This window comes from Diabrotica virgifera, chromosome 1 (genome assembly GCF_917563875.1).
Source record: "Diabrotica virgifera virgifera chromosome 1, PGI_DIABVI_V3a".
Taxonomy (NCBI): domain Eukaryota; kingdom Metazoa; phylum Arthropoda; class Insecta; order Coleoptera; family Chrysomelidae; genus Diabrotica; species Diabrotica virgifera.
This window is the reverse complement of record NC_065443.1, coordinates 118,724,596-118,750,099: the sequence shown is the minus strand read 5'-3', so window position 1 is coordinate 118,750,099 and position 25,504 is coordinate 118,724,596. Positions and strand designations below refer to the sequence as shown.

General features: G+C 32.3%; 2 protein-coding genes across 2 annotated transcripts in view; both read right to left on the bottom strand.

Annotated features, from left to right (window-relative positions):
- Nucleotides 1–313: 313 nt before the first annotated feature.
- On the bottom strand, nucleotides 314–1,358 carry LOC114349526 (ATP-binding cassette sub-family C member 4-like). The gene is made up of 2 exons (XM_050660774.1): nucleotides 1,304–1,358; nucleotides 314–825 (listed from the first exon to the last, which is right to left on the bottom strand). The coding sequence occupies exons 1-2, from the start codon at nucleotides 1,356–1,358 to the stop codon at nucleotides 314–316; spliced, it is 567 nt and encodes a 188-aa protein (XP_050516731.1).
- Nucleotides 1,097–25,504, bottom strand: part of LOC114349541 (probable multidrug resistance-associated protein lethal(2)03659) — a 74,756-nt gene continuing 50,348 nt past the window's right edge. The window contains exons 10-11 of the mRNA XM_028299947.2: nucleotides 22,467–22,697; nucleotides 1,097–2,509 (exon numbers count right to left, since the gene is read on the bottom strand). Of these exons, the coding sequence (XP_028155748.2) occupies nucleotides 1,584–2,509; nucleotides 22,467–22,697 (1,157 nt within the window). The 3' untranslated portion in view covers nucleotides 1,097–1,583. The remainder of the gene's footprint in view (nucleotides 2,510–22,466; nucleotides 22,698–25,504) is intronic.

Sequence of the window (25,504 nt, the reverse complement as noted above, 5' to 3'; positions counted from 1 at the left end):
AGTTGACCAAGCGTTCTAGAAATTTAAAAAACTTAATATATGAAAAATTTTGATTACTTTTTACGATTTCTTTAATAGACGTTGTCAAACTGATATGAAATAATTACGACCAAATGAAACGATTCTAATAACGTTATGAAAACTAAATAATAGGGCTTTTCATTATTCACAGTAATTTGTTTAGAGCTTCTGTCACACGTTGTATAATCCGTGTATATTAATATTATACACGGATTATACGACATTTGACAGAAGCTCGAAACAAATGACAATCGATGAAAAGCCCTATTAAATGGAATCTAGATTAATTCAACTACTCAACTAAAACGTCATTTAGTTTATTTTGCTGTACCATATTATAAAAAATCCCTTCTTTATTTTCGAGCAGCCGCGTAGGTTCTCCAAACTCTTTTATCTCCCCTCTATCCAACACCATCACTTTATCACATCCAAGTACAGAATGCAACCTATGAGCTATGGTTAATATTGTGCAGTCAAAAAAGTTTTCCTGAATAATTTTATGTAAAAGTTTATCAGTTTCGTGGTCCATGTTGGCAGTGGCTTCATCCATGACTACAATCCTGTTCTTGCGGAGCAAAGCTCTGGCCAAGCAGAGAAGCTGCTTTTGGCCAGAACTGAAAGTTAGTAAGTTACTGTTCGTTGGTTGTTCCAAGGTTGTGATTGAATCGTTGATAGCGACTGTTTGTAAAGCGTTCCAGAGGTCCTTCTCTTTAAATTCGCACAATGGATCAATATTTGATCGAATTGTTCCGGAAAATATCGTGGAATCTTGAGGGATAACAACAATATGTTTCCTTAAGAAATCTATAGACAACGTTTTTATATCAATTTCATCAATAAGGATCTTTCCTTGAACCACATAAAGCCTAAAGAGCCTAGAAATTATTGAAAATTTTCCAGCACCAGTTCTTCCGACTATACCAAATTTTCTCCGTAGGTTTAGTTTAAAAAGTATTTCAAAATAGAGGGTGTATTCATTTCCTGGAGTTGTAACACTGTAGAACTATAGCTGTGATTTCTAGAATTGTTGAAGATCAAAATTTACTTGATCAGTGCTTCAAAATAAAACAGTAGATTCAGTGCAAAATTTTATTATAAATAAATATATTTTTTTCGCAGTTTTTTTTTTGTTTAACTTTTATCAACTTCAATCAGATCAATATGATCTGTTAGAATACAGACAAGCAAATCGCAGATCATGGATCTATAACTCCACAGTTTTAGATAAATCATTGAAATTTGTCCATCAGCTGATGAACTATATTCAATTTCTTAAAAATACTAAACGCTAATATCATAAAATCACTGGAGACACTAATAAATAGTTTCAAAGTCATTTTTCCTTACTTTTTTTACTTCAAATTTTACATTTTACAAAAATTGTTATTTACTTCTTTCAGCTTCCTGTTTAAAGGCTTAAAAGTTGACCAAGCGCTCTAAAAACTCAAAAAACATAGTATTTGAAAAATTTTGATTGGTTGTACAACTGATGTGAAATAATTACGACCAAATGAAACGATACTAATAACGTTATGGAATCTAATCAATAAAGGAAATCTAAATTAATTTAAATACTCAACTAAAACGTCATTTCGTTTATTTTGCTGTACCATATTATAAAAAATCCCTTCTTTATTTTCGAGCAACCGCGTAGGTTCTCCAAACTCTTTTATCTCTCCTCTGTCCAACACCATCACTTTATCACAGCCCAGCACAGAATGCAATCTGTGCGCTATGGTTAATATTGTGCAGTCAAAAAAGTTTTCCTTAATAATCTTATGTAAAAGTTTATCAGTTTCGTGATCCATGTTGGCAGTGGCTTCATCCATGACTACAATCTTGTTCTTCCGAAGCAAAGCTCTGGCCAAGCAGAGAAGCTGCTTTTGGCCAGAACTGAAAGTTAGTAAGTTACTGTTCGTTGGTTGTTCTAAGTTTGTGATTGAATCGTTGATTCCAACTGTTTGTAAAGCATTCCAGAGGTCTTTATCTTCAAATTCATTCAGAGGATCCAAATTTGATCGAATAGTTCCGGAAAATATCGTGGGATCTTGGGGGATAACAACAATATGTTTTCTTAAGAAATCTAGAGACAAAGTTTTAATATCAACTCCATCAATAAGGATCTTGCCTTGAACCTCATAAAGTCTAAAAAGCGTAGATATTATTGAAGATTTTCCTGCACCTGTCCTTCCTACTATACCAATCTTCTCTGTAGGTTTAATTTCAAAATTTAGGTCTTTTAAAACATAATGAGTATTGCCTTCATAAGACAGGTACACGTTTTGATATGATATGCTTCCAAGTGAAGGCCAGTTGTTGATTTCAGCTCCTTCTTTATTCTCTGTTTTGATGTTGGTGTACTCCAGGATCCTTTCCAAAGACGTCATGTAATTTTCTAGCTCAGTAAACTGCCGTACGCACCACGTTATGCTAATGGAAAGGGCGGAGACTTGAGTGATAGTGAGACCAATGTCACCAGCTGTATTATCTGTAAAAAACAATGTCATTTCATTAAAAATAAGGTAAAGAATAAATATAAAGGGGAAATTAACTAGTTTTTATGCTAAATAAGCCACAATTTTATTAATAAATGATTTTTTTCTACAACCGTGTTAAAAATGCAATTTTTAGAACTCCATAGGAGCGTTAAAAATGCTACTTTAAGGCACTAGACTAGTGTTAAAATTTTAAAACACACTAAGTGCTTTAAAATTTTTAAGGCACTGCAGTTAAAAGTGAATTGTCAAATTGTGAAACGTCAAAATATTTATATTTCATTTATTAACATTAATATTAATAGTACAACTTGCGCAATTTGAAAAAGGTAGTTTAATAGTTATTTATGATATAAGTGTTAAAAGTACAATTTTAAGGCACGCATGTGAAAGTTTGCAGAATGAGCGAAGCGAATTCTGCAATTCACATGAGTTCCTTAAAAATGTACTTTTTAACACGTATATCATACAATATTTTTTTCTACAAACGTCTTATATATCAACAATTATAATTTCTTCATTCTCAATTACCGGACAGTATCTACAAAAACTTTTACTTGAAGTTGACTGACATTCCATTTTTATATTTTTCTTGACATTATATCAAACCTGCCTATACTGTCAATACGTAAATAATAACAACTATAGAATAACATCTTACTTTTATTGTTGTATATTCTAACAAATTTTAATAGTTTTTTCTACAAACATGTTAAAAATGCAATAATACAGTTTAAATTAAATTTTAAAAAACCTTTTAAACCGCTTTTTTCAAATTGCGCAAGTTGTACTATTAATATTAATGTTAATAAATGAAATATAAATATTTTGACGTTTCACAATTTGACAATAAAATTTTAACACTAGTCTAGTGCCTTAAAGTAGCATTTTTAACGCTCTTATGGAGTGCTAAAAATTGCATTTATCTACTCTATGTCATATAATATATATAAGTTTTTAGTTTGTGAAAACTGTCATTATAGATAACAGTGCGTGAAGGATTTAAAGTGTGCGTGAAGTAACAACGTATTTTAAATGGGATTTACTTTTTCGCACTGTTTTTAACTTTCTCGTTGTCATGGTGACAATCCTTAATTTTCGCATTATCATGGTGATGACAATATGAGCAATGAATTACAACAAAAGTTTTGACAAGTTTGTGGTTTGAAAGTAGTTAGAATTTTTAAATGTCAAAGTTCTAAAAATTGTAGAATAGAAATGAATTCCAGTGACGAAGGGTTACAGCTTTTTTATTTGTTTATCGTAGATAAAATATTGTATGAAACCGTGCGTGAAGTACTTTTTACGAACTTACGCGATTTATAGCACTCGCTCCATTGTCGCTCGTGCTCTAAAAATCGCGTGCGTTCGCAAAAAGCATACTTCACGAACTGTTTCATAAATAACTATTTTAACACGGTTGTAGAAAAAAGGTTTTTTAAAATTTAATTTAAACTGTAATATTGCATTTTTAACTATTAATCAAAAAATTGTTTATAATTTTAAAATATTCCTGAGGCCGTTTAAATAGTTCAATTTCAAGTCTGTAAACTACATTAGAAAGGTAAAGTGTCTTTTTATACAAAAATCATAGTTATTCTTATGTAACATAATTATTGTGGCTATTAAAGAGACTGTTAATTTTTAATTAACAATTCAATTGTTGCTAAACTATTCATTTAATTTCTATCTGCTTCTGTAATTAAAATCTATACGAAAAGAGCCTGTATATTGCCTAGTTATTTAATTATTGACAAACAATTACTTATCTAAAATTTTAGTTGAAAATTTAAGATTTTGTTGGAAAACCCGCATTTTCCGGGAAAAGTTTTCATCGAAGTAAATCGGGAAAAACACTTCTCTATGCAGAATTTAATTACGGTGAATTTTATTTTGGTCTTTTTGGTGGTAAGTTAAAATCTTTGGAGTTATAGAGCAAAAATTGAAAAAAACACAATTTTCGGGCGCCATTTATTTTAATGAAAAAGTAGCACACTATCTGCGGACTTTGCATACCTATATTATTAACATATTCAATCATAATTTCCCATTATAGACAAGGCGAAAACGGCGGGTTCGAAGGGAAAAATATTCCCATGAGATTTTTTGCATAATCACATTCGTGAGACATCTCAGAATAAGGTTCAAGAAGTCGCCCATGTGAAAAGTGGGCCAATTTTTTTTTAACAATTTTTTTTAATCAAATTGCAAGAATTAATATTTTTGGCCTGAACAATTTTTTCTTTCATTTTTTGGACCATTCTGGACAAAAAAGGTCTCTTATAATTTTTCTCTAAAGTTGATCGTTTTCGACTTATAAGCAATTTAAAATTGAAAAAAACGAAAAAAAACCATTTTCAAGGCTTAATAACTCGGTTAAAAGTTATTATTATGAAAGTCAATATATGACTAAATCAAAGTTTAAAGCCCCCCTTACAAGATTCTGAAGAAATTTTTGTCATTATTTTATTATTGTGGCTATTAAAGAGACTGTTAATTTTTAATTAACAATTCAATTGTTGCTAAACTATTCATTTAATTTCGATCGGCTTCTGGAATTAAAATCTATACGAAAAGAGCCTGTATATTGCCTAGTTATTTAATTATTGATAAACAATTACTTATCTAAAATTTTAGTTGAAAATTTAAGATTTTGTTGGAAAACTCGCATTTTCCGGGAAAAGTTTTCGTCGAAGTAAATCGGGAAAAACACGTCTCTATGCAGAATTTAATTACGGTGAATTTTATTTCGGACTTTTTGGTGGTAAGTTAAAATCTTTGGAGTTATAGAGCAAAAATTGAAAAAGACACGATTTTCGGGCGCCATTTATTTTAATGAAAAAGTAGCACACTATCTGCGGACTTTGCATACCTATATTATTAATATATTCAATCATAATTTCCCGTTATAGACAAGGCGAAAACGGCGGGTTCGAAGGGAAAAATATTCCCATGAGATTTTTTGCATAATCACATTCGTGAGACATCTCAGAATAAGGTTCAAGAAGTCGCCCATGTGAAAAGTGGGCCTATTTTTTTTTAACAATTTTTTTAATCAAATTGCAAGAATTAATATTTTTGGCCTGAACAATTTTTTCTTTAATTTTTTGGACCATTCTGGACAAAAAAGGTCTCTTATAATTTTTCTCTAAAGTTGATCGTTTTCGACTTATAAGCAATTTAAAATTGAAAAAAACGAAAAAAGACCATTTTCAAGGCTTAATAACTCGGTTAAAAGTTATTATTATGAAAGTCAATATATGACTAAATCAAAGTTTAAAGCCCCCCTTACAAGATTCTGAAGAAATTTTTGTCATTATTTTATTACTAAGCTGTTATTTTTAAGAAATAATAATAAGCGCCATGCACGTGTGCGGGGCTGTAAATGCTGAGTGCGAGAGAGAAGCCATTCCAGCAGTCCAATTGTGCATCTTACTCGCACTCACATTTACAACAGCGTCAATACGATCTAACCACTCATTGTTATTAATTAAAAATAACAGCTTAGTAGTAAATTAATGACACCGATTTCTTCAGGATCATGTAGCGGCGACTTTAAACTTTGATTTAGTCACTTTCTGACTTTCAAAATAATAATTTTTGACTGAGTTATTAAGTCTTAAAAATGGCCATTTTCGCGTTTTCCAAATTTTAACTTGCTTATAACTCGAAAAAGATCAACTTTAGAGAAAAATTATAAGAGACCTTTTTTGTCCATATTGGTCAAAAAAACCTAAAAAAAAATTAGTCCGGGCCAAAAATATTGATTTTTGCAATTTGATTAAAAAAAAATTGTTAAAAAAAATTGGCCCACTTTTCTCGTGGGCGACTTCTTGAACCTTATTCTGGGATGTCTCACGAATATGATTATGCAAAAATATCTCATGGGAATATTTTTCCCAACGAACCCGCCGTTTCCGCCTTGTCTATTATGTTGTTGATCCATGTTGTTGTTGTTATGTTGTTGATGTTGTTAATAAATATAATATTTGAACAAGGTACATGTCCTGACAATTTTAAAAAAACTGTAATTATACCTATATTTAAAAAAGGTGATAAAAAATTAGTGCAAAATTATCGTCCAGTATCACTTATTACCAGCCTTGCAAAAATCTTTGAAAAGGCATTAGCCGAACGAGTTAATCAATATCTTAAAAAGTTTAACCTGCTTTCTGCAAACCAATTTGGTTTTAAAAAAGGATATTCAACTTCAGATGCTATAACATCTGCTACTGATTATTTATATAAGATGCTGGACAGTGGTTCTCCTACTTTAGCAATATTTTTAGATTTAGCGAAAGCATTTGATACTGTTAGTCATCAACAGTTGTTAAGTGCTTTGGACGATCTTGGAATAAGAGGAATACCATATTTACTATTTCAAAGTTATTTAAAAAATAGATTGCAAATTGTCAAAATTAATAACAAACTTAGTACTGAAAGAAGCATTGAGTATGGTGTGCCTCAAGGTACTGTTTTAGGCCCTTTATTGTTTTCAATATATATAAATGATCTAGCGGCAATGAAAATAAATGGAAAGATTATTTGTTTTGCTGACGACACAGTTATACTTTACACTAGTAATTCTTGGAATGAACTTAAAACTTTGGCAGAAACAGAAACTGTAAAGGTTCTAAATTGACTAAGTAGGAAACTACTGACAGTTAATACAGATAAAACTTATTTTATACCATTTTCAATATATAAAAATAATTTACCCAAATTCATGGAATTAAATCTAAACTATAATAAGGCGTACATTAAAATAAATAGGAAAGAATATATAAAATATTTAGGCGTTTATATAGATTGTCACTTAAAATGGGATATACATATTGATATGGTATGTAAAACTCTAAGAATGATACTATACAGATTTAGATATCTCAGCAACATTCTTGATTTATCTTACTTAAAGATGGTATACTATTTCTTAATAGAATCACGTCTTAGATATGCCATTATAGCATGGGGTGGAACATATTCCTCTTCTTCTAAAAGTGCCTATCTTCTGGAGATGTTGGCGACCACATTGACCCATCTTATTCTATTTACGGCAGCTCGAAATAGATCAGTTGACGTTAGACCAGTCCACTTCCTAAGATTGGCCAGCCAGGATATACGTCTACGTCCAGGGCCTCTCCTGCCCTCAATCTTGCCTTGTAGAATCAACTGCAGCAGTCGGTATTTTTCATTACGCATAATGTGGCCGAAGTAAGCCAATTTTCTGTTCTTTACGGTGTTAATTATTTCTTTGTCTTTTCCTAGCCTCTGGAGAATAGTTATATTAGTTGTGTGGTGTATATATGAGACCCTCAACATACGTCGGTAGCACCACATTTCAAACGCCTCTAACCGTTTAATGGCATCTTCTGTCAGGCTCCAGCTTTCAACTCCGTATAGGAGGACACTAAAGACGTAACATCTAAGAATTCTTATGCGTATATTGATACTTAAAGACAAGTTGCAGAGAATTTTCTTAAGACTGTTAAAAGAGCTTCTGGCTTTTTCAATACGAGTTTTTATTTCGTAGCTATGATCCCAAGTATCCTTAATAGATAGAACTAGAGAAGCACTATTTTGTATGCGCGTTTTATTACAAAAAAGTTGTGAAATCCGAAATAACGTTTATGTTTGTTTCATCGACTTCGAGAAGGCATTCGACCGAGTACAACATGATACACTTTTCGATTGCCTGCAGGCAGCAGGACTTGACCACTACGATATAAGACTGCTGAAATACTTATATTACAATCAAGTAGCCTCTATCCAAATTGGAGACAGTCGTACTGAAAAACAGCCGATAAAACGTGGAGTACGACAAGGTTGTGTTTTATCACCCACCCTTTTTAATCTGTACTCTGAGGAAATCTTTAGGGAGGCTTTGGATTACAGACAAGAGGGAGTAAGGCTAGGAGGAGAAGTAATCAACAATATTAGATACGCTGACGATACAGCCATTCTTGCTGAAAATTTACAAGATCTTCAGACACTACTAAATCTAGTCAGTGAAGCAAGTAATCGGAGAGGCCTTAAAATCAACATTTCAAAGACAAAGTGGATGGCAGTTGGAAAGATTAATATAGATCAAGGTCAGCTTTCTCTTGACGGAGAGGAGTTAGAACGGGTAAATCATTTCAAGTACCTTGGCAGCTGGTTAAATGTAAATTGTGACTCTGATGAAGAGATAATAACTAGGATCGAAATATCACGGAAGGCTTTTATGACCTGGAAACCAGTTTTATGTAACAGAAACCTGTCGATGAATATTCGAAAGAAGGTGCTGAAATGTTATGTGTGGTCTATCCTATTGTATGGTTGTGAGACATGGACGTTAAAAACCACAATGCTAAACAAAATAGAAGCATTCGAATTGTGGTGCTATCAACGAATCCTAAAGATATCGTGGGTTTCGCACACTTCCAATGAAGATGTTCTTCAAATGCTGAATCCAGAACGTCTGCTCATAAGCATCATAAAGAGGAGAAAAACAGAATACTTCGGCCATATAATTAGAGGACCTAAATACCATTTGCTTCGCATTTATAACACAAGGAAAAGTGGAGGGAAAGAGATGGATTGGTCGAAAGAAACTTTCATGGCTGCGTAATATTAGACAATGGTGTGGCTGCACAGTAGAAGAATTATTTCGCGCAGCAGCCGATAGAGAGAGATTTCAAGAAATTGTAAACATGATGACGGCCATCGTCTGAATACAGACACGGCACCTAAAGAAGAAGATAAGGGTTTTTGCAATTATCTTGTTCAATTCCTTATGTATTTTAATTTTGAAACTTTCAAAAATAAAGAAACCTTTTATGATCTACAATATTTATTTGAACCATTTTTCTCTATAATAAGAAATTTTTTGTATAAAAACATATTTTTTTTACTTTTTATGATTGTTTAATAAAAAAACAAACAAAAGTGTCTTCACTTAATTGTCATTAGCTAACCTTCATATGGCTTTATTATACCTTTTGGACATTTAAATACCTGTATACAATTTGTTTAGTTTTTTTTGTTCATATTTAGAGAACACCTGCCTAAAAGAGTAGCAAAATTAAAATTCAGAGTTTTATGTATGGAAACACTCAATTATCTCGGAAACTGCTTGCACGATTTTTATAGATTTTGGTGGGTAAGGGTTTTCTGAGGCGGCCGATATTATAGTGGCAATTACATTGTTGTCATATTTTCCGTTTTTCTGTAAATCTAATAAATTTTCTTATTTCAAATAAAAAACCCTGTATATTTTTTGCGTTTTGAAGTCCTAAAGAAATACTGATTATTTTTCATGATATATTCTATACCTAAATGCCATAATTTCGGAGTTATTGCTACATTTATTAAAAAACATTCAAACAAATTATAAAATTCAATTTTTTCGGCTCTTGTAAATATTATATTAGGTTCTTTAGATCATCGGGAACAAAAAAATCTTTTTTAATTTTTTTATAAAATTTATCGTTTCCGAGTTATAAACAATTTAAAACTGAAAAAAATCGAATAATGACAATTTTCAAGGTTCAAAAACAAATAAAAATTATTAGTTTTGAAACTGCGTAGTACCCAAATTCAAGTTCAAGCCTTATTTTATCAGATACCGATAAGTAATTTGAACTTGTTTCATATTAAAATATTTTTTTTAGTTGTGAATACAGCCCCGATCGCCCGTCCTCTCATATGCGCTTTAATAACAAATTAAAAAGCGATGTTTTAGAATAAAACGTGCCAAAAACTCTAATGGCGAGCTCCTAGAAAAAGGGTTGAGCTTGAATTTGGGTACTTCGTAATTTCTAAAATTATATTTTTTATTTGTGTTTTTGAACCTTGAAAATCGTCATTATTCGATTTTTTTCAGTTTTAAATTGTTTATAACTCGGAAACGATTAATTTTATAGAAAAATTACAAAATATTTTTTTGTTCCCAATTATCCAAAGAATCGAAAGTAATATTTACCTGAGCCGAAAAAATTGATTTTTATAAATTGTTTAAAACTTTTTTTTTGAAGTTATACTTCTTTAGGCGCGATTGGGAGTGAATTTTTATTATGCCACGCGCATGCGCACACAGACAGTATGGATCTAGTTGCTAAAACTTTCAAGTTATCTATGTATCAGTGCAAAAAAGGTGTGGGAAGAATATACCTCACATAAAAATATTCCTCACATTTGATTAAACTCGAAATATTTCAAAGGAGATTTTTAAAAATAATGTTAAAAAAAACTCGCTTATATTCATCAGAACTTCTTTATCAGCAAGCTGGTGTTTTTAAAATTAGACAGTTATATTTATTAAACATAATTTTGCATACATACACAAATAAACAAATATTGAAATCGATAGATCATAATTACGACACTAGAAGAAAACTTCATGACTATGTAAAAATTATTAGTAATTTTAAATCAATTGGTAAACATAATTTCACATACTATATTCCTAAAATATTTAATTATTTACCCGAAATTTATAAAATATATTTCAGAAAAATAAACTCATTCAACATGATTAAATCCATTTTTAAAAAATTTATTAAGAACACTGGAACTGAATTTTTGAATGCGATCTTTAATTAAATTTATAATATAACTACTAATATATAATATATTTGTTATGCATTATGAGTTGTTATGCGTTATGTATTGTTAATTTTTAATATTTGTTATGCGTTTTTGTATTGTTAATGTTTAATATTTGAATAATGTAATCCCTGAGCACAACATCTGGTTCTTCAGGGAATTTCTTCTTTTGGTATATTTACTATTTATTTATATGTGAAAATAGGTATTTAACTTAAAATTAATTTGTAATTATGTTAGTATTGAATTATTCTATTATAATATTGTTATATATGAGAGCATAATGAGAAGTAAATAAACATTATTATTATTATAAGATTCGATTCCAGCAATAAAATTGCTGGTAAATAACTTTTCCCAAAAATGGCCTATTCTCCGATAACACAGGTCTGCGACTAAAAAATTGTTTAAAATTTATTAAGTGATTTTCATTATGTCTTCAACACTGATGCCGGAAAAAATAGTGAAAAAATTCGATCACGTACAGTTATTTCACAAAATGATAATAAAGAGTTCTTAGGAGAAACCAGCCATAAGTGATTTTCATACTGTTTTCAACGCTGATTTCGGGAAAAATAGTGAAAACATTCTATCAAATACAGTTATTTCACAAAAATAAAGAGTAATTATGAGAAAGCAGCAGTATTTTGTACAATACTACGATCCTGGCACAACCGATCCCCATTCCATTCTTACAATTTGAGCTGAAGGATTTAGTAAGAGATCTAGGCCTTTCTAAAGAATCGGCAGAAGTTTTAGGATCTATAATAAAAAATAAACATATGCTGGTTCCGGATACATCTTTCTCTTGGTATCGATGTACGGAAAGGGAATTTGTATCTTTTTTCTCCCAAGAAGATGACCTGGTGTTAAGCATACTCTGCTACTCAGACCACAAATGTACACTATGTGGTGATTTAAAAGTTATTTCAATGCTGCTTGGTCAACAAAGTGGCTATACAAAGTTCCCTTGCTTTCTCTATGAATGGGACAGTAGAGACAGAAAGCAACACTACATAAAAAAGATTGGGCCCTGAGAGAAAGCTTACAAGTAGGAGTTAAAAATGTTGAAATGAAAAGCTTTGTGGATCCCAAAAAGGTCATACTTCCACCACTTCACATTAAGTTAGGGCTGATTAAACAATTTTTCAAGGCACTGAATAAAGAAGGGGAGTGTTTCAGATATCTTTGCGGACAGTATCCTGGTTTATCCACGGCAAAACTAAAGGAAGAAATCTTTGTCGGACTGGACATTATAAAACTATTGAGAGATCCCAACTTTGTGAACAGAATGAAAAGGCGACTTGGACATCTTTTAAATTAGGTGTTACCGGTTTCCTCGGTAACAAAAAAAATCCAAACTACAAGACAATCGTCGCAGACATGATCGACAACTTTAAGAAGTTTGGCTGTAACATGAGCATTAAGCTTCACTTTCTCCACTCACATCTTGAGTACTTCCCGGCAAACATTGGTGATGTCAGTGAAAAGCAGGGCAAAAGATTTCACCGAGACATCAAAGAAATGGAAAGAAGATACCAAGGAAGATGGAACGTCAGCATGATAGCAGACTACTGCTGGGTGATGAAAAGAGATGATCCTCAACGAGTCCACAGTGAGAAAAGCAGTAAAAGAAGCTTCGACAGACAGCGAAAGCGTTATTATAAGGACTTTTGAGCTTAAAAAATAAATGTAAGTGAACCGGCAATGTAGATTAGAACATGACTAATAAATAAAATAAATTTTATAACTTTGGAAAGAGGTGACAAATTGCTTACATTTTGTTATTATACCCAAATATACCCACTACTTTGTGAGAAAACCTGACGTGATAGACAAAAATGGTTTACATTTTTGAAATCAGAGCTGAAAAATACATAAAAATCAGTTATCAAATTGTTAGGACTTTTAACCTTTATAAAAAATGGCAACGGTGGCAACACCGCGCGCGCCTCAGTGACACCTAAAAACTAGAATTCGGGAACTAATGTTGTTAAGAGTGTAGACAAGAAAACAGACTACAGACGAATACGCGAACCAAGAAGTGTATTTTATGTAATTTGTACCTCTTTCAATTAATTACAAGTATCATACAGTCCACTAGTGTTTATTTCGATTATCAGCGACAGGAAACGAGTAAATTCCAAACATTTTGGTCAAAAGAGCCGAATTTATTATCTATTAGCCGGCATGAGGCAATATTAGCGCCAAAAACTAGTAGACGCTAACCAAGTTAATAGTTCCAAGTTCTAGTGTCATTTCCAGTGGCCCAATTCAGCGAAAGAGAAGTACGTACAGCAAGGTACGCGACAAGCGACAGCTATTCATCAGGACCACTGCAAATAAAGGTCAGATCCTTCCATTTTTATATATTTCATTCTTAACCGATCATTTTATAATTAGTTGGTTTATTTGACAATAATTATAAACGATTTTATGCAATTCTATCAATATCAATCTAGTTAAATGATATTACCTTCTGTTTGCGATATTTGTGTACAATTATATATGTGTTTTCATATTTAATTTCAATAATAATCCATAGTTAAATTATAAGTACCCATTTGTCGATTTTATCAATTTTATTTACTAAGATGGCGACCTCAAATGAAGTAGTAGTAGTAGACGATTTAAAAGATTTAGTTAGACTTCGTGGAACAAATAAACAAAAGTTAACTTTGCTAGAGAAATTCATTACTAAAACAAAAGACAAGGGTGACTTTGATATTCAAGATGTTCAATTTAGATATGATAATCATATAAACTTATTAAATGATTTTGATATAGTTCAAACAGAGATAGAAAAGAAATGTTCTGAGGGTCAATTACCGGAGCACTATTCAGAAAGAGAGGAGTTTGAAAATCGATTTTATGCGGCACAAGCATATTTAAAAACCATTTTAAGACCGGTAGCGGTAAACAGTAATAACGTACAATACGGTCAATTAGGTCAATCTAGTGAATTTAAAGCAGTGAGTGATCCCCTGCAAAATGTCCTATTACCGAGAATAAAATTGCAAACGTTCTCTGGGGAGTTTCAATTTTGGGTTAGTTTCAAAAATAGCTTCAATGCGACCATTGCGAATAATGCATCCCTTAGTGATGGGCAGAAGTTTCATTTCTTGAAGGCTTCCTTGCAAGGGTACGCAGCCAGTTGTATTGAAGGTTTAGAGAGCGTAGATCAACCATTTCAGAAAGCCTGGGATTTATTATGCGATAGGTTCGATAAAAAACAGTTTTTAATAGACAGCCACTTTAAATCATTACTAAATTTAACCATGATGCAAAAAGATAATTATAATTATGCTAGTTTTCGAAATATGTTAGACGAGATATCCAAACATTTAACTTCCTTGGAAGGTATAGACGTACCAAAAGAAAAGTTATATGATTCATTTATGATACATATCTTAATCAACAAGTTCCAGAAAAATACTATACGCGAATGGAAAGAAACTAAGGTTGCAAACGATTTGCCTACTTTAGAACATTTTATCAATTTTTTAAAAAATAAGACGGACATACTACAAAGTTTGGATGAATCTCAAACGGCTAAATCACAGTCTTCAAGTTCAAATAAGTATCATAACAGATCTAACAATCTAGTGCACTTTGCGGTTAAAAACCGATGTAATTTTTGTAGAAAGGAACATTCAATTTATAAATGTCCCACCTTTAAAGCGTTATCAGTCGAAGAGAGGTTTCGGGAAGTTAGAAAACTTAAATTATGCGAAAATTGTTTATTAAGTGGTCATGATAAGAGAAATTGTAAATTTGGTCCATGTCCTGTTTGTAAGACTCACAAACATAACACGTTGCTTCATAAAGATTATGCAGAAGTTTCAATTCGTGACACTAATCATCAAGTAAGTTCACCTAGTACTTTTGATCATAGAAATGATGGTGTAGAACAGCAAATAAGTATAAATTTTGCAAAAAATGAGAGTCAAGTTTTATTAGCTACAGTTATGTGTAATATTAAAGACCAAGATGGTAAGTTTCATAAGTGCCGAGCATTACTTGATTGCGGTGCACAAATGAATTTAATCACCGAACGCTTTTGCAATAAATTAAAACTACAATTAACTGATGCAAACTGTTCAATTACTGGTATTAGTCAGCGTTCTTCTAACATTAGTAAAAAATGTTCATTAAAAATATCTTCACAATTTTCAGATTTCAATTTATTCTAGTATATCATGTCTTGTAGTACCCGTTATATCAAGTAGATTACCTGCTTATCCTATTGATATGAATAATATTCGATTACCTCACAATATTAATTTAGCAGATCCAGAATTCAATTGTCCTAAAGAAATTGACTTGTTATTAGGCGCTCACATTTTTTGGGATCTTATATTGCAAGATAAAATATCATTAGGTAAAAATCTTCCATTACTAATCAATACTCATTTAGGTTGGGTTGTAACAGGTACAGTTCCAATTAATTCAGATAAATATGTATGCAATTTTGTTGAAGTACACATCCCTGAAGATGATCAATTAAAAAAGTTTTGGGAACTAGAGGATGTTCAAACCAAGAATGAATTTCTGTCTCAAGACGATCTCATTTGCGAATCTTTATTTAAACAAGACACATCTCGTAATGAGAATAGACAATTCGTGGTAAAATTACCATTAAAATATTCTCCTAGTCTATTAGGTGATTCAAAGCAAACAGCTATTAAAAGATTTAAGTCATTAGAATCAAAATTCTCCAATTCCTATTTTAAACAACTCTATTTTGAATTTATTCATGAATATGAAAACCTAGGTCATATGAGTAAAATTTCTATTAATTCAGAACATTCCTATTTTTTACCACATCATGGTATATTAAAAGAGTCTAGTGTAACTACAAAACTTAGAACTGTCTTTGATGGAAGCTGCCAGAGCTCATCAGGATATTCTCTTAATGACCTTCAATATGTAGGTCCTAAAGTGCAAAACGATATTTTAAACATTTTGCTAAGATTCAGAATTTATAAATATGTTGTATCAGCAGATATTTCTAAAATGTACAGACAGATACTCATACATCCAGAACATAAATATTTACAACAAATTCTTTGGCGTGAAAATAATAATGAAGAATTTTCTATTTATCAACTGAATACTGTCACATATGGCACTAGATCAGCACCTTATTTAGCAATTAAATGTATCAGAACATTAGCTGAAGACAATTTAGACAAGTTTCCATTAGCTTCTAGCACAATTTTAAATGATATGTATGTTGATGATTTATTAACAGGATCTAATGATCTAAGCGAACTACAAGAAAGATGCAAATCTATTTACAATATGCTCAAATCAGCTCATTTTATTCTGAGAAAATGGATTTCAAATGATCAGCAAGTAATTACAGATTTTCAAGAATCCGATGTCTCAAATTCAGTATTAAATTTGGGAGATCACGATAGTTGTAAAACATTAGGTGTCCAGTGGCTAAATTCTTCTGATTCGTTTACCTTTAACATAAACAAATTACGTAGTCACGAACCATTTACTAAAAGACATATTCTATCGAATATTGCGCAAATATATGACCCTCTAGGTCTGTTAAGCCCGTCTATTATTATTGCAAAAATGCTCATTCAGCAATTATGGACTCTTCATATTTCGTGGGACACTCCAATCCCTTTGGATTTGCAACAGACTTGGTTACAATTTCAAAATAATATTAATATTTTTAATCAGATATCTATTCCTCGTAAAGTTGTCTCGAATACTTTACTTGACATTCATTGTTTTTGTGATGCATCAAAAGCTGCATATGCTGCGTGCATTTACCTTCGAAGCATCGATGATTCAAATCAATATCACATTAATCTCTTGTGTTCAAAAACTAAAGTTGCACCAATCAAACTTGTAACTATTCCGAAACTAGAACTCTGTGCTTGTTTATTAGGTGCACAACTAATAAACACCGTAACAGAAGCCATTCAAGTCAATGTTCCTATTTTCATGTGGTCTGATTCTCAGGTAGCACTAAGTTGGATTCATACGGATCCTAGTAAATTACAAGTTTTCGTTGCTAATCGAGTATCCAAAATTCAATCGTTGTCCAACACATTTACCTGGAATTATGTTAACAGTTCAAGTAACCCAGCAGATATTGCATCTCGTGGTATTATGCCTGAAAAATTAATTTCCAATACAATTTGGTGGAACGGACCACTGTTTTTGCAATTGCCACAGTCAGAATGGCCTAATGTGGATTTTAAGTTAAAAACTTCAGAACTGACAGAGTTGAAAAAGACTTCTAAAGTGTTTCAAGTTATATCAGTACAATTGTCAGATTTAATCACTACATACTCAGATTTTATTACACTTCAAAGAATAACAGCCTATTGTTTACGTTTCATTTACAATTTAAGAAATAAATCTAATAAACGTACGGGTAATTTATCTATTGCAGAATTAGATGAAGCCCATATTAGTATCGTCAAACAAGCTCAATTAGAGTCATTTGCTGACGAATTATCCTTTTTCAAAAGGGGCAAGCAACTTCCAAAAAATAATAGACTTTCTTCATTAACTCCATTTTTGGATAATAAAGGAATTCTTCGAGTAGGTGGAAGACTCAACAATACGTATTTATTGTTCAATACTAGACATCCTATTCTTCTGTTATCCAAACACTATTTTACTAAGTTAATTTTCGAGTATAAACATAAGCAACTATTTCATCCAGGTCCTCAATTATTGCTTGCATCAGTAAGACAACGTTACTGGCCTATAGCAGGACGTGTCTTAGCAAAACAAACTGTCAAAAATTGTTTGACTTGTTTCAAGTTTAATCCTACACCCTTTTTAAGTCCAATGTCAAATCTACCAAATAATCGAATTAAACCTAATTTTCCATTTGATGTGACTGGTATAGATTATGCAGGTCCTTTTAATATTCTTAGTAAAAAGGGGCGCGGAGCTAAACTATTAAAATGTTATTTGGCATTATTCATTTGCTTTTGCACAAAAGCTGTCCATTTAGAAGTTGTGTCGGACCTCACAAAAGAGAATTTTTTAGCAAGTTTAAAAAGATTTACCGCTCGACGTGGTATACCTAGTACTATTTATTCAGACAACGGCAGTACCTTTGTAGGAGCCAACAATTATCTGAAACAGTTAGGACATTTTTTACAGAAAAATTACAATTCTATTGAAACGGCTACAAGCGAGCTACGAATAAAATGGATCTTCATTCCTCCTTATACACCTAATCATGGGGGGCTGTGGGAAGCAGCTGTTAAAAGCACTAAGCATCATTTTAAACGAATATTAATTAATAATAATGTAACATTTGAAGAATTTAACACCCTTATCGTACAGATAGAAGGTATATTAAATTCACGACCATTGTTTGACATGTCAAATAGTCCTAATGACTTATCTCCTATTACACCTTCCCATTTCCTAATTGGTAGACCTCTTACGTCATTGCCAGAGTATGACGTTCACAATATAGCCAGCTGTCGCTTAACCAGATTCCAACATGTGCAGCAGCTGTACCAGCAATTTTGGGGTCAATTTTCCAAACAATATATGTCTCAATTACATCAACAGTACAAATGGAAGGATCCAGCTAGCAAAATTCGATTAGGAACCCTGGTTCTTATTAAAAATGATTCTGTTCCTCCTTGTCAATGGATTACTGGACGAATCACTAAGTTATGTCAAGGTAGAGATGGAGAAACCAGAGTAGCAGAAGTAACCACCATGAAGGGATCAGTTACTCGTTCAGTAAGACATTTGTGTCCTTTACCAATGCAAGAAGACATCAACAATTGACAATTATTTGTGTTTGTTTTATTTTTTGTGTATTTAGATATTTTACTATTCAATATTTTATGTATATATTTTTGAAGGTGCCCTTCAAAAGGGGGGCTATGTTAGGACTTTTAACCTTTATAAAAAATGGCAACGGTGGCAACACCGCGCGCGCCTCAGTGACACCTAAAAACTAGAATTCGGGAACTAATGTTGTTAAGAGTGTAGACAAGAAAACAGACTACAGACGAATACGCGAACCAAGAAGTGTATTTTATGTAATTTGTACCTCTTTCAATTAATTACAAGTATCATACAGTCCACTAGTGTTTATTTCGATTATCAGCGACAGGAAACGAGTAAATTCCAAACACAAATTTCAAACAACTTTAAAAAAGTATTTTTTTGCAGGCCTGTGTAATCTGACCAGACTAGATAAACTTAACTTACAGACATGCCACAAGAAAACAGTTTCAGAATCTTAAAATATTATATTTTACAGTTTAATATACTTAGTAATTATAATTTTTAATAAGGAGATAAAAATTAGCCATAAATGAATATATTTGCTTATCATGTAGTTTTTACAGAAGCAAAAAAGCAAAAGCAAAATGTTAATAACGAATATATTTTATATTTTTTGCTGCTTTTCGTGAAGGACATTTTATTTATTTGGGGTTCGAAGTCAATTATTATTTTTGTTTTCGTACTTATAGATGGAGAGCTAGAGCCGAAAAATCATCGTCATAAGTAATATGGAGTTTGGCATGTGAAATGTGTCTATTGTATATTGATAATTATGACCCCTTTCAGGCTTACACCTCAGTGGATACAGGAAGTAGCAATAAGGGATGAAAGGGGAAAGTTAGTGTAGTCATTTAAGGTTTTCACCTCCTATTTTGTTAAACCTCCATCGATTTGCATGAAAATTGGTGACTAGTTAAAGCATACCTCAAGAAATAAAACTGATTTGGTGCCAACTTGCACTTCTACCCTGGGGTGGATACCACCCCTTCTCTGGGGTGAAAACTATTTTATTAAAAATAACCCCACAAATCAATAGAGGGACAAATTTTAAGTAAAATATATTTAAGGGGTCATAATTATCAATATACAATAGACACATTTCACATGCCAAACTCCATATTACTTATGACGATGATTTTTCGGCTCTAGCTCTTAGACTATTATCTTGTTATCTACAATTATTTCTTAAAGACAATTGCTTTTTAAATGTTGGCCGTGACTGCGGTTAACCCACATAACAATGATGTTCGCATCATTTTCAAAGCATATACTACCAATATTCGTCGGAGTATATTCTTTTTAGTATATGCGTAGTACATGCATAGTTTGTACCTTAAGAACCATTCTAAATTTCATGTTCTTTGCATATACTTCAAAGAATATTCTCGTACCGAATATAGTGAGCACATTCGTGTACGTAGTATCTCAGAATATTCGTAAAAGTTTATTCTTAGAATTAATATACCTTTATCGAATATTCTTTAAAAGTATATCTGAGTATATTCTTAACACATACTTATAAGTACATACATACTTTTAAAATATCTTAAAAATATTATATATCTAATAATGTTAGCTTTATGCATAATTAACTTCGATATTAATTTATAGAATAATTATTAAAATTTATATATGTAGTTAGTAATTAATTTTACTAATTAATTTTACTATTATGTAGTTAGTAATTACTTTTTTAGTACTAATTAATTTCTTAAAATTGTTTTAAGTGTATGGTAAAAAAATTTAAACATTAATTGCATTAACGAAACAAAAATGTTCGTTTTCATAATTGAAATGAATTTACCATTTCGAGTTAACCATGAGTATTTTTACATCGTTGGATTAGGTACATTCAGTTACAAAGAACTGAAAGAATACATCATCCACCATTTTTATCACCAGATCGTAAAAGCAAGTATTTATAAAAGATCGGATCGGAATTATATCGACGTGATATAGGCCATTCCATTCAACTGCAAACGGCCAGTCTCATTCTGACCATTTCCTACCTGGATAGGGATTAAGTGCGCAACGGTAAAATATGAAAACGAAAAGAGACATTTGTGTCTAATTATGCAGATGCAGTGTTAAGGATGAAGTGATGAAGACGAACGATAAAGTACTAAAAGGAGTAGGGTTATTAGGAACATACATAATCTCTTTATTTTGTTTGCGGTGCTTCAAAATATGATTCATTTTGGTAACTCAATATTACTTAAATAGTAGGTAAGTACATATACTTATGTATATAAATTTTAGTTATTTATAGGTTAGTTTAGATAAATATTATATAATATTTATAATAAATAACTAAAATTTATACATACCTACTTTTTAAGTAATATTGTAGAATTTACTAACTACATTCTCATATGCAATTAGAATATGTAACTAGGTACTTGGTAGAACCAGTAGAACCTAAGATGAGATTAGGTGATGCTGAAAAAATACTTCTGAGCAATATATCACTTCCTTGGGATATTCTTAAAAGTATATTCTTCCCAGATACTAAAAATATGTACGGTAGTACGTTCTAAGTATATAAATAGAAGGTTTAAAGCACGTCCTTAGAATATCCTAAAAAGTATATTCTTAGTATATACTGAAAAGAAATTCGGTAATATATTCCAAGTATATACATAGAACGTTTAAGTACTGTAATGTAGTATATACTCAGTATGTGCTCTGCACATTCCCAATTGTAATTACGCATATTCTCAGTATATACTTTTTCTGAAAAGTATGTTCTATGAATCTACTAAGAATATGAAATTGTTATGTGGGAAGATAGTCAATTCTGAGGTTTTAATTCTTGATGACGCGTTCGAGCAATTCGATTGGCATTTGACCAATGACCCATTAATGTTGACCTCCAATCCCTGAATCGTATCCTGATTATTCTTGTAAACTTTGACTTTAGGTAGCCCCAAAGGAAAGAGTCTGAAGGTGTAAAAAAATGGTTCACCGAATTGTTCTCGCAGTTGCAGATGCTTTCACGGCCTGTATGGCAAGTGGAGCCAACTTGTTGGAACCAAGTGTCGTCGAGACCACGAGTTTAAATTTCTGTCACCAAATAGTCCACTAGCATGATACGAGAACGGTCTTCATTCACAGTAACATTCGGGTCGGCCTTTATTTTAAAGAAATATGGACCGAAGATCCCACAGGTCCATAAACCACACCAAACAGTTGTTTTTTCTGAATATAGTAGAAATTCTTGAACGTCTTCTGGCTGCTCATCACCCCAAATAGGGACAGTTTGTTTATTTTCGTACCCGTTAATCAACAAAGGGGCCTTCAGTATGTACTGAATGTGGTCTACTTGGTCGCGTGTTATCCAAGAATGAAAACTGGATTTCAAACTTACTGATGGTGTAGCTAATTGTAGGTTCGGTGGGCCGATTACGTGGACCATTAAGTAACTCTTTTTTCCACGATGAAATGTCAAACAATACTGAATAAAACGCAATGTCCGGTGACACGATTCATGCACGATCTCCCATAAAATCACTACCAAAAAAGTACCACTAAATATTACATATTAATCATAAAGAAATCGATACCTACCTTTGTTAAAGAATAAAAATTTGATCACTACAAAGACGATGAATAATGAACATATTAAGTCAATAAAAAATCCAAAAGCTCTAGCGGAACACATGGATGTAAAACTTGCTGAAGTGTATAAATCTAGGTGTCTATTATATTCTTCTATTAAAATTCCTTGCACTTTTGAAGCTCTCACCGTGGTGACTCCTTCTAAGGTTGCGTTGAGGTGGCCAATCATAGGACTTCGACCTAAAAATTTCAATTTATTTTACTTACTTGGGAAATAATCTAACGTTAGTATTAGCCTTTTAGGTGAGCAATATCGAGACTTGTATTTAATATATATTTAAAACGATATGGAAGATATAGGAAGGCGCTACCAATCCAATACTTATCGTAGATATGTCTATGTCAGAACAGCGTTGCCAAAGGAACTGAGATAGACCTAGAAACACATGTTAGAGGAGGGTAAGAGACTCGAACCGGTTTATTTTAAAAAATATTGTTTTAACCAATTTTACAAAATGTGAATCCTTCCTTTAAACTATACAGGAATTCGAGCCACATTTATTATTATAAAGATTACCGATATATTATGCAGTTTTCCCCTTAAGGAGTAGCTCTTCGCCTCTCCAGAATAATTTAAATTTATAAGTCAATAGTTGAAATAGCTCTAATGGGTCAAATTAGCTGAAGATGTATAAAGAATATAATGCTTGGTGTTTGACAATAAATGTCTAGTCGGAAATGCAGATTGAAATAGTCTATTACTAGGCCACTGGGATGTTGAATCATATAATACCTTATTACAACTTAATTATGTAACACTGCCTGGGGTAATTGCAGGGTGGATCGAGTAGCTCTGCGGTTACCACAGCCGGTCTCCCAAGCCCGGATAAAATGTGGAGGGTTGATTGGCATGGTTAGCAACCTACCAAACGGAAAAACGAAAACGGCTCAAAGAAACAATGTGAAGCCTCGGAACCGGACTGATCATATGAAGGCGACCATGGCGAGAAATAAGGACAAAAGAAAAACATTGATGAGAATTACCACATGTAACATCAAATCACTCAACACTAGAGATCAAGAGATCACCCAAGTATATACAGGAAACAAAAAAGAAAGGAAAAGGACAATCAAGATTAGGCGAATATATACTAATCTACAGTGGAGTAGCAAAAAAACAGGGCCAAAGAAGGTGTAGCATTACTAATACATCAAAAATAAATCAAAAAAGAAGTATGGAGGATGATCAGAGGGCAAAGAAAGGAGATGAACGAATTAATAAAAGCGAAATATATTCAGAAGGAAACATGGGCAGACTACTTCCGACCTCTATTTGCTAAAGGCGACGATAATGAACCACCAACCCCTGAAGTTACGACAAACGAAGAAATAAATATCGAGGTGGGAGAGGAAGCATTAAGCAAATTAAAAAATAGAAAATCTCCAGGAGAGGACAGAATATCGAAAGAACTCCTAAAGTACGGAGGACAAGATCTAACTAAACAACTATTAAAACTAATACAAAAAATAATAGAACAAAACAGAATACCACAAGAATGGAAATTCTTATATCTCTTCAGCATTCTAGCATTCTAATACCTTTCTTCAAAAAAGGAGACAAATCAGACCTGGAGAATTACAGAGGGATTAACTTATTAAACACAACATTAAAATTAACAACAAAAGCGATAACAAACAAATTGAATAAAATTATAACATTAGCAGAAGAACAACAAGGTTTTAGGTCAGGAAGGTCATGCGCTGACGCTATATTAATAATGAGGCAAGTTCAAGAGAAATCGTTGGAATACAACAAACCGGCATGTTTATGTTTCGTGGATCTTAAGAAAGCATTTGACAGGGTCCCATTAAAGGACGTTATCCACTTGTTATACTCGAGAGAAGTACCTCTGGGAATAATTAAAACGATAGAAAACATCTAACAGAACAACACAATAAAAGTAAAAGTGGAAGATGAACTAACTGACCCAATTGAAGCCGGAAATGGGATAAGACAGGGGTATTCCTTGAGTCCTTTATTGTTCAACCTGATCATGGACGAAATAATAAGAATAGTAAGAACTAAAAAAGGATACCAAATGGGAGAAAAACAACTTAAAATAATCTGCTATGCGGACGATGCAATACTAATCTCTCAAAGTGAAGATGATTTACAACGTATGCTGCACCAATTCAACATAATCGCCAGAAAACTTAACATGTTAATTTACTCAAAAAAGACAAAATGCATGGTTATAACAGCAGATCCAATAAGATGTAAATTGGAGCTGGAAGGTCAGATAATAGAACAAGTGATGGAGTTTAAATACCTAGGCATCACAATATCTAGCTACGGAAGGCTCGAAACAGAAGTGGAAGGTCAAGTGAATAGAGCAAACAAAGCCGCAGGTTGCCTGAATGACACAATATGGAGAAATAAAAATATCGAAAAAGAAATGAAAGGCAGAATTTACAAAACAGTCATCAGACCAATAATGACATACGCGGCAGAAACACGGCCCGACACAGAGAGGACCAAAAGATTGCTCGAAACAGCGGAGATGAAAACCCTTCGAAAAATCGATGTAAGACTCTATGGGACAGAGCTAGAAGTACAGATATACGACGGAGATACAAGGTGGATAACATTAATAACTGGGTAAGAAACAGAATAATAGAATGGAATGACCACATAAACCGAATGACAACAAATAGGGTAGTCAGGACAGCGAGAGGCGGTTCCCCAATAGGAAAACGATCAGTGGGAAGACCACGAAAACGATGAAACGACAACTTATTAGGGGCACATTGAAAAAACAGACAGAGTCATGCCTGTACAAAAAGAAGAAGAAGAAGAAGAAGAAGAAGAAGAAGAACTTAATTATGTGATATGAATATAAATTAGACCAGATACAAAAATCAGAATAAACAATACCGCATAGTCGAAATTATCGCAATTTATGGAGCTGAGTTCTGGCAATTAACACAATCTTATTGTAAAAAAGAAGCTACTGCCATTGGAAATAGGCATTTTTACATATTTCTGT